The sequence below is a fragment of the Bombyx mori genome, chromosome 13 (genome assembly GCF_030269925.1).
Source record: "Bombyx mori chromosome 13, ASM3026992v2".
NCBI classification, from domain to species: Eukaryota; Metazoa; Arthropoda; class Insecta; order Lepidoptera; family Bombycidae; genus Bombyx; species Bombyx mori.
In genome coordinates this window covers 11,401,218-11,418,310 of record NC_085119.1, presented here as the reverse complement: position 1 = coordinate 11,418,310, position 17,093 = coordinate 11,401,218, and the positions used below count along the sequence as shown (strand labels likewise).

At 35.1% G+C, this 17,093-nt stretch overlaps 1 protein-coding gene across 1 annotated transcript; it reads left to right on the top strand.

The window, feature by feature from the left end:
• Positions 1-3,153: 3,153 nt before the first annotated feature.
• Positions 3,154-8,941, top strand: LOC100174820 (uncharacterized). Its single transcript, XM_004927755.4, has 4 exons — positions 3,154-3,964; positions 5,057-5,134; positions 6,712-6,871; positions 7,601-8,941. The coding sequence occupies exons 1-4, from the start codon at positions 3,158-3,160 to the stop codon at positions 7,762-7,764; spliced, it is 1,209 nt and encodes a 402-aa protein (XP_004927812.3). The 5' UTR covers positions 3,154-3,157; the 3' UTR covers positions 7,765-8,941.
• Positions 8,942-17,093: the final 8,152 nt, after the last annotated feature.

Here is a 17,093-nt window from a genome sequence, read left to right as displayed (position 1 = left end):
GAGGTAGATGGCCAAACATCATCCAGAGAAGTATGGAGCCAGGAGGAGATGGTCACAATCGTCAGACATGAGGAATGCGACTCAGGGAGTAAGAGGAGGCAAGTATTAACTAAGCGTAATTGTTTGAATCGTACCGGTAAGCTATATATTTCGGTAATCGACCGGTAACATTTGAGAATATTAAAAACTAAAGACGGATACTATAAAAATGTACAATTTTTCATTCGTGTTCCATTCTTTTTTATTTTTGGCATAATTTTGAATATTCGCCTTCCAAATATTGACAATCTTGAACGTCAAATACCTGAATATTTTTTAAGCGGTATATTTACGAATATATTAAGTGTATAATCTATGGTATATTTATTTTGTTATACATCGCCATCCGATCATTAATATAAGCCAATCGTAGCGTAAGTTTCTTTAAAAAAAAAGGCAGTCACAAGAACATCCACACAACTTATTGTGCCCAAACCCAGGAAGAATGCTTTGTATGGTTTATCGACATCTATCAATTTCCAGTGAGCACTCTCATTTGCTCTCCTCAATAAATTTGGCTTCTCGAATATTGAATATTGTATTTTCACAGATATTTTTATCCACATGTCAAATGATGCTTTGTATTCTTGTAATATTGCAAAATCTCATCATATCTGTTAAACAGTAGGTAACAATATCATATCTTTATTCGTCTACGGCGCAGCGGCGTTATTAATAAACTTGGTTCTGCACAAAAATCGCTAGTTACATAGTTTTTACCTTGATACCTTCAAATACGATATAGACAAAACACGCGATACTAGCTTACACCAACCAGGCCTAAATCAGACTAGCACCCAAGTACTACGTGCGTTTCTACTGCGTACTTGTCTAAATCAGATTATATTATGTCCGTAACGCAAAAAAAAATTTTCAAATGCGATTCTTGGACTCTGAAGTAGGTTTTGATAGAAATATTCAAGTGAAGTTCCATGGAATCTATATGGGAGTGTAAATTTTTTGTTCAATAATACCAATCATTCAATACAAATCTTTTACCAATTTTTGTCGCTGAGGTACTGTAAATTTTTGAATCAGATCATTCAATTGTGATTGAAAGAAATTAATAAGAAAAACTTCACAGAACCTTACGTGAAACTATTAAAAGAGGAGCCGTTTTAACGTATGGTTTCTAAGCACTAGGTGTTTTACGTAGGTAGTAGGTATTGCTCCTTCAATTAAAATTATATTCGCGGGGTGAAAAAATCCGGTATTTATTTGCACAAAAATAATATACCTATTGATTTTTTATTAACCTGTTCTCACTTATGGTTCTTTTTAATTAAACTATAATTTAAAAAAAACTTTTTCAGACCTCTACCATTGTTGATTCAATGCTGTGTATGCTAACGGCTTTACTAATCATGCTTACGATATTCTTCAGCTTATGTGTTATTGCTGAAGCTTTAACATCGAAATTAGATATGACTAAAAAGTTATGCGCCATGTCCATGCACTCATTCGCTGATGATAAGCAAGATTTTATGACTCACTGACTGCATTGAACAATGACACACTTGAAAGGTAACGTCATTGCTCAATGAAGCGTGCTCTTTTGTGTAACATTAATTAAAACTTTCAATTTTGTTTTCTTAATTTGGCCGCATTATTGGTTCTTATTACTTTTTTATTAATATAATAAAGGATAGTAAGTCAGCACGTTAAACAAATACTTTTATTCAAATTAAGGTTACTCGAATTTAATGAGATTAACTGAAGTACTGTAATTATTCGTCATATCAGTTATTAATTGCAGCATAAATATTTATTCTCCGTATTAATTTAGAATATTGATGCTTTAATGTTGTGTTCCAATTACAGTAATGCGTATGAAGGATAACTTAATAATTCCATGGTAGTTAACGAAACCACGTCAATTACGAAATATATAAAATTAATTTATCTCTGCGTTTGTTTGTTCCAAATTTATACGTTCGCGTCTCTCGTGCGAATTTTTGTACAGCAGCGTTGTTTGGTTGGAACCTCAACAAAGCTTATAATATAATTACTGATAATTACTACTAATTACTTTTTGCCTTTTTTTTTCTCCCACCTAAGCTGAGCCTTGAGAGGCTATTTCAGCGTAACCTTAACTGGTAGGTGAGCTCGCGGGGTTCAAACCTGACGACGTTGCTAACACGAACCCTACCAAGAGCAGTGCTTCGCAGAATCTACCACCGCATCGGAAACGCGACCAACTGAGAAGATCCGGCGATAAACTCAGTGGGCTGTGTCTGAGGGTTAATTTACTCGTCGAGCCCTTCGTCGCAAGCGAAGGGTTCGACGAGAACGATGACCGATGCTTGAGGTACCTAAATGCACCGTTAGTGGATCGGGAGGATTCGAAATGACGTGTTTGGGGCGGCGTCGACTGCTTTCCATTCTGTCCGAGGGATCGGGAATGCAGCTACCGGCGGCCACGATAAGAGGGTTCTCGTGTCGTGTCGCTTTATCGAAGTGGGGCTTCTTACCATAAATGAACGAATTACTTCAACAAAACGGATATATTTCACAACGTCTGTCACAACAAATCTTAGCCAAGCTTCACTAGGTTCAAGTTTAGTTCGTTGTTTTATCATTTTAATGATTTTTTTATTATTTGTTATTCATAAATAATATATAATTAAGAAATGAAAATTATAACCTATAATAATTTAATTTCAATTAATGTTTTGTCATAGTGATGTTCTGTCGAAATACATTAATTATATTTTACCAAAACAAAACAAACATATAAAATGTATTTTACAAAAAATATACCGACTAATAATAATACCTAATAACTATACTAGTTTTAGATAAAAAAAAAACAAGTATTAATAGGAAGATATAGTTTTATTTAACATATTGTATCTTGTTTTGACAGACATATCCCGGAGAAGCTCTAAGCAAATAGTGCTACTACTCGAAGCAAAACGATCGATGTCAGTTTTCAACATTTACACACTTGGCACTCGATTACCGATCCATCTGCTCGGCGTTACGGCCAGTTACACTATAGTGTTGCTACAATTTGCGGTTTTGTAACTCAATCTATAAATATATTAAAAAATATTAATTATACCTATATATACTAAAATACTTACGATTTTTTTTTTAGAATGTTGAAAATAGTGCAATGATAACTATGAAGTCTCCAGAGTATCTATCAAAAGATATTTTAGATGAGGACTTCGTTCGGGTTTTTCGTTTTCCATTTTTGGTGCAAATGGCGCTAGGATCATGCAGAGTCCACTTGAAAGCCAGATTCATTACTATACCGACGCTCGGTCAAAAACTTTACACTGTAATGAGCATAATAATTTGTTCTTTGTTGTATTTTAATATCACGAAGCTTTATCTACCTCTATATTACCAACACAGTATCGTGTACTATCTTTTTTTGGCTGTGACTGGTTTGGATCAATTATCTTTTTTTGCAAATTTAATTCATGTGCGATTTCTTAATGGGGAAACTAATACTGCATTCTGCATCATGATGCAGAGAATTGATCGCAATATGAAGATTGATCACAACAACATTTTGAACAAAACGGTTATTCGAGCTAATATATTTACGATTACGTTCATTATATTAATTTACGTTGTCCTTGTAATATCAACGATAATGTTGAATGAATACTCACTGGTTACTTTATTTGGATTGTTGTACGGTCAATTAATATTTATGGTCGAAATGGCGCACTGTTCAAATCTAATTCTATTTTTCTTTACACGGGTTCGTTTTGTGAATGCTATAATAAAAAATCATGTTCATCCGGAAAATCAAAATCAACCACCGAAACTTGTAAGGTACTTTGTAACTAATAGAATTACGAGGTACCTCGCTGCACAAACACATGACTTCATCGTAAACGACACAGATGTTTATTTGAAGCAAATATTCGAAGGATTTTCGATGTTTACCGATATTTATAGATTTCAGGCAAGTAAAATGTTATTAATTACTCAAAATTTTCAGTAAAGAATACTGGCCATGCTCTGAGATTTCATCAGGATGACGTAATTTATTTTTGGTATATATATGGGTAAGGCCGTTAAATTGGACTCATGTAACATAAAAGCTTAAGTTACCGGATAACTTAAAAGTTGTTGATGTGTTTGAATTTATAATTTATAATTTTATCATTTTATCATTTTGTTAAAGCTTTGTTCTACAATTCCAAATGTGTTCTAAGCTTTACATCACTTTTATGCTACGTAACTAAAAATTAACAACAATAGTAACATAAAAGTAACTTACACTTACCCTCTTTTCAAAAGATGCTCGAACCTAGGGCACTATGATGAATAATTAACAACGTTTATAGCTTAGAGCTCTTATTTAAACATTAAACTTACTAAATTATCCTTCGATTTAAGCAAAACGATACAAACTTACCTTAAAATCAGTAAAAACTTTTTTTCTGTTGGACAAAAACACGATGCGGACCAAACTAACTCACGTATCATCTCACTAATGGCCGATAAGTACGTGACATACCATAAGTAAGTTAGATATTGGCGTGCCCAATTATAAAACATATTCTTACTGCTCAATTCTTAAATTATTGTAAAAATTTTGGTAACTTAAAATCTGTAACATAAAAGCTTAAAATACTAGGACGTGATGTTAAAATTCGCAAATAATTGATATTTCAATAGCTAGATTTTCATGAAGGAATTAAATATTGCCTAACATAAATGATTCTTTAAAAAAAAAATTCTATTGCCGGTGGAATAAACTGAAACTTATATAATTCATTCCAACTATGATGGGGGATCATTTGGGACACTTGAATTTGTTCTAGCAATTCGTATTATCGTAGTAAAAACTACATAATTAAATACAAAGAAGTAGTTTTACAGACGTTTGCGTATTTGTAACAGTTGTAGAAAGGATGCCTTTTGCCAGGAAAACAATAAAACATGATAGTATTATTGTATTTATTCTAAAAAATATGCCGGACGCGGAGTCATCCATCAAAATGGTTACTTTTTGGCGGCCTTACCCATATACATGTTTTAATTTTTTTAGGTATGCCTCTTTTGCATAAAGATAGTTGTATTGAGCCTGCTAACCTTCGAACTCTGCTTCGTTGCGGTACAAAGAAATGTAAGTCAAAGCACGAAGTGAGTAGATTTCATCATATTCTAAAGACAAGTTTTTCAGACAGGATTTGGGTCACTCATAAACAGTCCATGCGACTTTGCCTTAGATTATGTTGATTACATACATTTGTGTACACGTTACAAGCTATTCGAATTTGACAGCGTCTAGGGGCACTGGACTTAAAACAAACCTAATAGAATTCACAACGTAAAAACAAAATGTCAACCTTTCGGTCGAAGTCCAAATTATCTTCAAACTGTGCCCCATGAATGTTGCGAAACAGAAATATGCAAAACATTAAAGACAAAGCTATGCGGGCCGTGATGATGTAAAAAATACATGGATTGGGTAAAATTGGGGTAATTGGCTGCTATTATTGCTACGGAAACTCACTAGCCGAACATAACATTATGTACCGTTTAAGTGTTTGTGCCCGTTAAGTGCCCGTGTATCAATTTTTGTATCAATGTATGTAATTACATTTGTGTACACGTTACAAGCATTGACGCTATTCGAATTTGACAAATGGACCGCCTTTCGCACCAACGTGTCTATTCTGAGAGAGCTTCATACCAAAGCCAGACTTTCCACTATATGCCTTCGTGGGGTGCTGGAATTCTTCGGACATATTGCTCGTATAGAGGGTCACAATCTTGAACAGCTGATGGTGACAGGAAAGTAGATGGCAAACGCCCCAGAGTACGCAGTCCCACGAGATGGTCGGACCAAATACGATCTTCTCTAAGCATCAATTTCCACAATGCAAAGGATCGCAGCAGATGGAGGGAAATCGTACGGGAGAAACTGATGCAGCGGGGGAGTCTCGACCCTCAGTAATGAGGAAAACAACGCGAGGAGGAGAAGGAGGAGCACTGGACTTAAACAAACCTAATTGTTAACCTTTCGGTTGAAGTCCAAATTGACGAAGTCGTCGTGGCCTAAAGGATAAGACGTCCAGTGCATTCGTGTTGAGCGATGCACTGGTGTTCGAATCTCAGGCGGGTACCAATTTTTCTAATGAAATATGTACTCAACAAATGTTCACGATTGATTTCCACGGTGAAGGAATAACATTGTGTAATAAAAATCAAACCCACAAAATTATAATTTGCGTAATTACTGGTGGTGGACCTCTTGTGAGTCCGCGCGGATAGGAATCTATCACCACCCTGCCTATTTCTGCCGTGAAGCAGTAATGCGTTTCGGTTTGAAGGGCGGGGCAACCGTTGTAACTATACTGAGACCTTAAAACTTATATCTCAAGGTGGGTGGCGCATTTATGTTGTAAATGTCTATGGGCTCCAGTCACCACTTAACACCAGGTGGGCTGTGAGCTCGTCCACCCATCTAAGCAATAATGAACGTAGCGAAACATAAATATGCATATCATTAAAATCGAAGCTATGCGGGTCGTGATGCCTTAATACAAGTAAAAAATACATGGATTAGGTTCTCCAAATTGACTGCTATTATTGCTACAGAAACTCACTAGCCGAACATAACATTATGTAAGTGTTTGTGCCCGTTAAGTGCCCGTACATCAATTTTTAAGTTATTAAAGTATGAAACGGTTTTCGCAGCTTTTAGAAACAAAGAATTTAACAAACTATTATATTATGACATATTCAGTTATTGGATTTTTCACTGCGTTGTATGTAAGCGGACGCTGTGAATTGTTCTTCAGAGAAATACGAGAGACTAAGCGTTTGGCCGTTGCTGTCCTGTTGCAATATCAAGAAGGTACCATACTTACATAGCATATTTCCCCAAACTCCCCTAAGGAGAGTATCAATTATACCTGGATACGTGATTTGTTCGTCCTTTCAGTCCATATGCGAGTCAGTTACTTTTTTGTGTAATGAACGAGCTTGAAGGTCTCTACCTAGGTGAAAATGTTTACTGAAGATCATAGATGCCGTGATGGAGCGTAAAATGCGCTCATCCATGGAACATGAGGTCAAATCTCTATTATATTGTATAACGTATGTCCGACCTTTCAAACCGGAAAGCCCGACTACTTCGCAGCAGAAATAGGCAGGGTGACGGTACCTACCCGAACGCACTTACAATGGGCCTTATTACTAGTAATCGTAGTAAACTGATATAATTACTGATAGAACGATGATATATCGATTCGAAAAATTAAGAGAGAAACAGATTGTAACGAACGATTGTAATATCCATAGTTCAAGTCACCTTTTCGAACTCCGTCATTAGAAAACAAAGTTGACGTCATAAAATGTATAAAACAATAATATTGGAACTTTATAATACGTATTTAATAATACATTAATTATTATAATACACAATTCATTTATTTTTACAGAATTGGCCCTAATGCTTTTATAACCTCATGATATATATCCCCATTTAATATATACCTATATATATAATTATAGCAATTATATTTTATGCAAATATATTTGCAAATATATTTTAGCAATTATACTAACAAAATAATAATTTCAGGTCCACTCAGAGAAAAGGCAACAAGAATGTTAAAAATTATAGAAGAGTCAACCCCCCAATTTTCCGTTTACGACATGTGGAATATGGACGGCTACATCTTCATAAAAATCTGCAGTTTAGTCACAAACCTCATTGTGACTTTATTACAATTCGCTTACTTATAAAATTGAACGCTGTGAAGAATTACATGTATAAAATATATCAATGCTGTTTTCGCAATGATAGATAATGATAAACTTCGACTGACTTGATGGGGTAGTTGTTAGAGCTCCTGAGTGTTAGGCCGAGGGTCGTGGATCTCATTGCTGCTTCATGGGTCATTTGCTCTTTGGGTGTTTAATGTCGATATTTTCTTTCCGTCCCATCATCAAAGGTATCATTAGTACGATCGTCTGTCTATAAGTTAATATAAATTATATATATTCTATAAAAGATAAATTTAGATAAATTCGTAGATAAGATAAATTTCCTAAATTAAAAATATTATGGTTAACTAACTTATCCAGAGTTGAAAATTATTTTTAGTTGCATTTTAAATCTTCGACTTCAATAAAACTTATGGTAGTGATGTCATGTTTAAATCACTTACGTTTAGGTCCTAGTATCACTGAAATCACATAGAACGCTTTTAAGGTAGTTTCGAAATGTTATCAATTATCCTAGTTTGTCATTTGTAAAAATACAGTCATATAATTATTATTTATCTATCATTATCACAATTAAATCAAATAAACTGGACGGATTTGTGTTATATATTATAATGTTATTGCTTAGCAATTTATTATTACAGCTTTTACTAAATCTAAGAATTCATCAGTAAAAATTCATTCCAGCAAACCAGAGCTGTCAAAGTGTCAACAATTTGCATCAAAGATTTTTATCATAAAATGTATGAAAATTTATTTAGTTACATTTTTTTTCATTACATCTTTACCTCGGTTTTTTCTGCTCGTAAGCATTTCATACACAAGTATAGTACAAGATAATTACAGTACATACAAAACATGACAACGTTTGGCTAACGCCATCGCTTCACGAACATGTTTTTTTTTTTAAATAAAACAATATACTTTATATCTATCAATTTGTCAAATAAAAGTATATGATGCGTCTTTAAGTAGCTAATTTAGCGTATTGTAAACCCATATACGGAAGCGTTACATAAATCTAATAAAAACCTTAAAATGCATTCTTTTTTTTCTTACAAATCACTACGTCTCATATTTCAGTCTAATATTTTACGAATTCAGTTTTTAGTTTGTGACGAAAGAACCTCTAGAGCGTTTTTGGTTATGCGACCAATACGCTTACTTGATAAATTGAATAAAATACATTTTAAAAACATTTCAGGATTCTTTCATTTATTAAGCATGTTTAATAACAGTTAAGTTATACTCGGGGCTAACACGAGTTAAGGCGTATTACGGAAAACTATCTATCCACAATCTACAGTACAGATGCCTTATTTGAAATAATCATCAAATTTCAAATGGATGTGTATGAGAGAAACGACCTCTCTCCGCGGTCGAGTAGTTCGCGAGATGCTTTCTATTATCTCACTCTCACTCTACATTCATTAAGGGTCCACCATCGAAATAGGAGAGAGAAAATGTGCAATGAAAGCTTATGGTTAATTTAAAATTCTACTAAATAACCATTCTGCAATATACCTATCGTGTGTGAATGAATCTTATGTTTAAATATTGACTGCTCGTGCTCAATTATCTCGGAGGTACAATTTAACATGAAACCTAAACGTACCAACCTCCAGTAATAATGTAAGATAGTCGTAGGGAGTGTAGAACGACTAAGGTGCTCAATAAATTACATGCATAGCAAAATGAAGCAACAGACCGGCAAAACAAGACTTTCCACATCCTTACGGATCCATCAGATACAATAATCCTTGCTTTAAACGCCTTTAGCTCTAATACAAGGATAAGGTTTAAAGACTCCGGTAACCGTACTCGTCGTACTCGGCAAAGATTTCGACGTGCAACCTAACCTAAACATCAGCCCGCTGGGTTTCTCACCGGATCTTCTAAGCGGGTCGCGATTCCGATCCGGTAGTAGACTCATTCGCGAAGCAGCTACTCTTGAGTTGTTAGGCCACCCTTGGAGGCACTCGGGTAGCTGTTAGCAAATCCCACACCTCCTATCTGAGCCCTTACTCGCCCACCTATCGTTGCGAAACTGGAAAGGCCTCTAATGACTAATGACTAACATAAAAAATTCTAAAAAACAAGACTTGCATTATTGCCCCTGTGAGTACTGTATTCCGATGTCCGCGTTCGATTCTCGGTCAAACTCAATGTCTTTGTTGAAAATTATATGTAAGTATAACATTCAGCCCTTAGTATGGGTATGGTAAAAAAGAATCCTTGCTTGAATATGAAGCGTATCAAAATTTAGGAGATGTTCCAGAAGACACATCTTGACGGTGACTATTCACTTTCCTTAAAACAAAACAATGCCATACAATATGAATTTTTTTTTTTCTCATGATGAAAATACAGCTCCGGTTTCATCAACGATGAAATGATGCGCGACCATTTGTTTCCGCCGTCCAACGATGTTCTAGTACTGATGTGCGGTCCGCCGCCGATGATCAACTTCGCTTGCAACCCAGCTTTAGATAAATTAGGCTTTAAACCAGACCAACGCTTTGCTTATTAAAACTATTATTTAGTAGTAGAGCGTGTTATGGGTTATAATCAAGATTTCTTCATTCGAATCCACCAGGATAGAACAAAGATACACGATAAGACCTTTAAACAACAATATGCGTCATTTAAATTGTCACATTAATTAAAAATCATTACAATTTATCTAATATCAATTCTTCTTCGTCGCTTTCTTCATTGCTGAAGGTTGTGTCCCTGAAACTTGACCGTTGCCTGTCTCGTGAGCTGTTTCTAATATCAATAATGAAATGAAAATTTTTGCTTTTGGATTAATTTAAATAGTTTTGTAAAAAAACATTTGTCGCTCAAAATTATTTTTACAGTATTTATCCATAATTAACGTAACAAGAAATGGGTATAGATGATAAGGATAGCGAATACAATATTTTTCAAATTTATATTTCGATGTTAAACATACATGTACTTTTTGTGTAATAAAACAATTGAGTTATTGAAACACTATTTTTATTTACCCAAATTCACAAACAATGTACTTAAACTAATACAACTACAAAAATTCAAATGAAATACTGATGCTGTTACATATTCACCCAAGCTTATTTCAACAGGTTAGTAAAAAGTACGTTAAATTTATTGAGACATTGTTACGAATTTAGTGCATTATCAATAATTACGAACATAATGTTGTTATTAATAATAATATGCTCTGAATACGGTATAAAGTACGGTATATTTATATATGAACGTATTTCTTTTTGTATATGTACAATGTACCTGCCATTATTTACTCTGCACTACCTTTGTTTGAATAGTAGAGAATCCCTTAGGCATTAAGTCTGCCGATGTAAATATTACGTGAAGTCTAATAAATAAATAAATATGCTATACTTATGATTTAAATCTAAGTATGTAACTTAAGAACTCCCTGTTTATTGTACACAAGATACTATTATTTACAGCATATTACGTGTCCAGCAACTACGGAATTTGTTTGGAATTCATAGACAGCTGTTATAAAATTTTATGATATGGGATTCTTTGATTTTGAATTAGCTTTGAATTAATTTGATTTGAGATACGGTTGAGTTGAGATACGGCTGTATAAGAAACAGTTGAAAACGGCATGTAGATCTAAAGGATCAGAGAGTTCCTCATTTGAGCGAGACGCGACCAATACGGTAATAAAAGCTAATAATCACTCTCTACCCCTATGTGCTCGTAGATTGGGTTTTGCTCAGGGAAGAAAGAGAGGCATTCTATAATAAACTGTGGCACACGAAAACATATTATATTACAGTGAAGGCCATTGCCAGTAGAGCTCTAATTCATTATAATAGCTTCATTGCAAAGCAACATTAATTCAGATTTATATTATATAGCTTTTGCCCGCGACTTCGTCCGCATGGAAGAGTAACTTTGGCATAACGCTAAATTTTACCAGCCTCTTCATTTACGTAGAAAGTGAAAGTATTTTTGAATAATAGAATGTTAAGAAGCTATTTAAGGTACCAAAATCACGCTTCTTAACCGACTTCAAAAGAGGAAGTTATCAATTCGACCATAATTTTTTATCTATGCGAAAACAAATATTACAGAGAAGGCAATTGCCAGTAGAGCTCTAATTCACCTTAGTAGCTTCATTGCAAACCAACATTGATTGAAATTTATATTATATTATTAATAGGTTGGGGAAAAAGTCTTTTCGCATTATAATATGTATGAACTTGTAATAAAATCTCTTTGGCTATACTATTTGTATCTGGCTGGTTTTGGTATCATTAAAAGTTTAAATTTTAGAAGATAATTAAAAAAAAAGGAGATAATTCCAAATTCCAATTAGGAAAATGTGTGATTTTTATTTATTTTTCGTACTGTCAAGATGAGTGAATCTAATAAAGAAATTCGATACATTTTAAAAAATTACTAAAAAAAAGGTAAAAATGCAACGTAAGACGTGAAAAAGTTTGCGATATTATGGACCTAGAGCAGTGTCTGTGAGAGTAGCACAAAAGTGTAGTCAATAGATCACGTACGACAAGAACGTGCGAAAAAAATCGTGGTCAAAGGCCGGTCAGGCTTCACAGTCTGTGGCGAAACCCGGGTTAACTCGCAACAAGGTGATGCTGTGTGTATGGTAGGATTGGAAGGGTATTATTCATTATGAGCTGTTACCACCAGGCAGGACCATCGATTCTGAACTTTACTGCGAAGAACTGATGAGATTAAAGCAAGAAGTTGAGCGAAAGCGGCCGGAATTAATCAACAGAAGGGGTGTGGTTTTTCATCATGATAACTAGACCTCACACATCTTTAGCCACTCAGCAAAAATTAAGAGGGCTTGGCTGGGAGGTGTTAATGTATCCGCCGTATAGTCCCGACCTTGCACCTTCAGATTTCCAACTGTTTCGGTCTCTTCAAAATTCTTTAGGCAGTATCAGGTCAACATCACAAGAGGACTGCCAAAACCAATTGTCGCGTTATTTTGATCAGAAGCCCCAAAATTTCTATAGCAATGGGATCATGTCCCTGCCTAAAAGATGGCAAAAAGTTATCGAACAAAATGGTACCTACATACTTTAGTTAAATGTAAATAAAGTATATTAAAAAATATTGTGAATTTTCTTAAAAATGCGAAGAAACTTTTTTCCCAACCTATTATATATACACCTAGTCATACTGCACGCACATATAACAGTAATAATTCAGTACGAAAACTGTATAACGGTCATAACATTGCTCGTGATAATACCAAATAAAAACAAAATTATACTTTTGTCAAAAACGAAAATCCCGTAGACTGAAAATATAGGTGGAACACATTCTATATTTTTGAGTATTGTATTAGCGGCTTTATTTATTGAATCTGAAAAAAAAAAACAATATTGTAATGCCCAACTTGTTTGAGGTTGAGTGGCGATCTATTTTTTATTTATTTATTTATTATTAACATAGAAGTAGAAACACGATCATAATTTGCATCTGTGCTTGAACTAGGTGATAAAACCTGTATCTCAAGCAGCAGTGCTCCTCGTACTAATAATACAACGGCTTTACTTCAGATACACAAAAATAGAAAGTTAATAGACAAGAATTAAACTGAAATTTATGGATTGCACAAAAGCTTCGATCAACAGTTACTATTGTTGATCGAAGCATAAAAGTGACAATATGTGAGCTTAAAAATATAAAAATTAACAAAAAATATTGAAATGAATGTATTAATGTACCCTCTGTGTGTAATGAGTCTGAGCATGAGTGAGTGTAAGAGGGTGTCTGTGGGTGTAGTCAAAAATATTAAAAGTTATTTAACAAAATTTCAGTGTCCTCATTGTTGAGATTAAGCAACCAATTAAATATAGAAGTTTTGCATTTCTTACTGTTTAGGGAATATATATTAAGGTATTTATTAATTTTATCATAAAGAGTGGGACCTCAGAAGCAAAAGAACCTATGGATAAATTGGGTTTTAAATCGGATGGTTCTACCGACATTATGATTACGTCGCCTCTGTACTAAATTAGGATTGTAAATACAAATGGAATGTTGTTTCAAGATTATTTTATAGATAAATAATTGCCGGATACTAAGCACTTCACAATTTTGATAAAGCTGATGTGTAGGGTACATCTCAGATTTATGTAATCACAATTTTGATAAAGCGGATGTAGAGTACATCTTAGATTTATGTATGGCGGCTGGCAATAGCTGAGGATCTTGGTGAGTGGCGTGTAATTGGAGAGGCCCAATGATATGATATCTATATTTATAGAATATATGATTTAATTAAAGATTTGGCGGTTTTTCAACTTTAATAAATTTATTCCACGATGTTAATACTTTCACAGTGAGTCTCGTAGATTCGTGTTAGGGACGTATTTCCTTATAAATTGAATTTAAATGCCGGCTTAATCAAATCACTTGAACTGAATAAAACGCTTTTAATATGCGTCTTCAAACGAACAGATGTACATATATTCAACTTTGTAGATATTTGTGTTTGATAATAATCATATTGTATGTCTACTCACCATCGCATGTATATAATAGCACACTTATGCACAGTTGTTTCGTATTCTTCACTTCCATTAGAAATAAATCATTTACAAACGCCAAGCTAGTCAACTGAATAATGTAATAAAAATTCCATAAACCAACTGTTATCATTGCGACAACGGGAAATATCTGAAATTATTATTATTTTCCATACAGATAAAATACAGATTTATATTGATGTATCATATCCACGTACTAATTTAGGTATAATACAAAACAAAAGCAATCTGGATTTTCCAAAAATGAAATTCAATAGTTTGAAAGACATTGAATACAAGAATTAATGATTAAACACAAAAATGTTTTATGACCGAATCTTTTGTCTCTTGTTCTAAAAAATGTTATCGGTTAAATCTATTAAATAATAGGTTTGAATTAGTTTCAAAGTATCCAGCCCACTTGCGCCGCGAAACAATCACGTGCTATTTACGTGTTATTCACGTGCTGTTTAGAAGTACCTATAGGTAGATAAAACGGATGTGTTCAATGCGGGCAGTAGGATTCACATCATCAATTCAGGTAGCCGCTGCACATCTGCCGATCGAAATCAGTCTGTTGTAATTAACAACGAAATTATTGGAGTCCAAAGGCCATTGGTACTAACTTGCCCACTGAGTTTCTCGCCGGAGCTTTTCAGTGGGTCGCGTTTCCGATCCGGTGGTAGATTCTGCGAAGCACTGCTCTTCCTAGGGCCAGTGTTAGCAACACTCCCGATTTGAGCCCTGTGAGCTCACCTACACGTCAAGGAGAAGCTGAAATTGTCTCTCAAGGCTATCAGCATAGGTAGGAAAAAAAAGATATGTACTAACTTTGATTTCAGAGCGTGATCCGGCAACAAGTGATCCAATAACTAAAAAAGTCCAAATAGAAACAGTCGCAGTGATAAGGAAAACCTGAAAAAAGCGTCAATTTATTCTTTAAGTAAAGAAATAGATTATAATTATTATAAGCTGAAATAATAATTGTTATTTTTTTCCTAGTGATATAATCCTAGGTTATATCAAAAGTCAAAGAATAAGAATTGTGAATCGTCATTCGTTTTTCAAGTGTGTGCAAATTTATAAGTAAATTGGATACCTTAAAGTTATGAGAATTGCTTTGAAAGATTCCTTTACATAGATAGATAGATAGATCGATACAGGTCAATTGACATCAACCACACTAGAAGCACAGCGGTGCTCTTTAAAAGGGGTCGCCCTCCGAATACTACTTCGAGCAGCCCACTCCCTAGTAGGCGCGTTAACACCACTGCCATTCGTCCCATCACTCTTTTTGGCCAGCCCATACCGTGGGCCTCAAAGGTCAAATAACTAGGCGTCACCCTCGACAGAGGGATGACATTCCGACCCCACATTAAAACGATACGTCACCGTGCCGCCTTCATGCTAGGACGCCTCTATCCTATGATTTGCAAGCGAAGTAAATTGTCCCTTCGTAATAAGGTTACACTCTGCAAAACTTGCATACGGTCGGTCATGACCTATGCAAGTGTAGTGTTCGCTCACGCGGCCCGCACTAACTTGAAACCCCTTCAAGTCATTCAATCCCGTTTTTGCAGGATAGCCGTCAGAGCACCATTGTTCCTAAGGAATGTGGAACTCCATGATGACCTGGAGCTTGACTCAATCAGTAAGTACCTATATACAATCGGCATCGTAGCGCCACTTTGAGAAGGCGGCACGACACGAAAACCCTCTTGTCGTGGATGCCGGAAATTACATACCCGATCCTGTAGACCGAAAGGTAAACAATCGACGTCGCCATTCCTGATCCTGCGGAAAGAATGGAAAGCAGTCGACGTCGCCCCAAACACGGCATTTCGAATCCTCCCGATCCACTAACGGTGCTTTTAGGTACCTCAAGCACCGGTCACCGTTCTCGTCGAACCCGTCGCTTGCGACCAAGGGCTCGACGAGTAAATTAGCCCTCAGACACAGCCCACTGAGTTTCTCGCCGGATCTTCTCAGTGGGTCGCGTTTCCGATCCAGTGGTAGACTCTGCGAAGCACTGCTCTTGCTAGGGCCCGTGTTAGCAACACCTCCGGTTTGAGCCCCGAGAGCTCACCTACACGCTAGGATAATGCTGATATAGCCTCTCAAGGCTATTAGCATAGGTAGGGGAAAAGGTCAAGCTAATAAAAGTATTTTAAAATATAACCTGTAATTATCGGAATCGAAATAAATTGGAGATTAAAGATTAGGGATATTTTTAGGCAAGTACTAAGAAGAGAGGAAGATGGCGAAACATCATGCAGAGAAGGATAATGGGAGGACATGGTCACGACCCTAAGACATGAGGAATGCGACTCAGGGAGTAAGAGGAGGCAAGTTCTAAATAAGGGTAACTGTTTGAATCTTACCGGTAAACTATATATTTCGGTGATCGACCGGTAACATTTGAGAATATTAAAAATTATAGACGGATACTTTATAAATGTAGATTTTTTCTCTCGTGTTCCATTCTTTTTTATTTTTGGCATAATTTTGAATATCCGCCATCCAAATATCCACAATATTGAACGTCGAATACCTGAATACTTTTTATGCGGTATGTTTATTTTGTTATACATCGCGATCCGATCATTAATATAAGCCAATCGTAGCGTAAGTTTTGTTATAAAAAATGCAGTCACAAGAACATCCACATAAGTTATTGTAACGCCCAAACCCAGGAAGAATGTTTTGTATGGTTTATCGATGTAATCAAAAACATGAATTAAAAAGCCAGAAATAAAAGGCACAGTGACTAGTATTAGTAAAAAAATGTTAATAAGACGAAATTTCTTAAACAACACC

Excerpts from the sequence above, each read along its gene's own strand:
- LOC100174820 (XM_004927755.4), top strand. The coding sequence starts at position 3,158 with ATGATAACTATGAAGTCTCCAGAGTATCTATCAAAAGATATTTTAGAT. Across the intron at positions 3,965-5,056 it reads CCGATATTTATAGATTTCAG|GTATGCCTCTTTTGCATAAA; the intron begins GCAAGTAAAATG and ends TAATTTTTTTAG. Across the intron at positions 5,135-6,711 it reads TCGTTGCGGTACAAAGAAAT|CTTTTAGAAACAAAGAATTT; the intron begins GTAAGTCAAAGC and ends CGGTTTTCGCAG.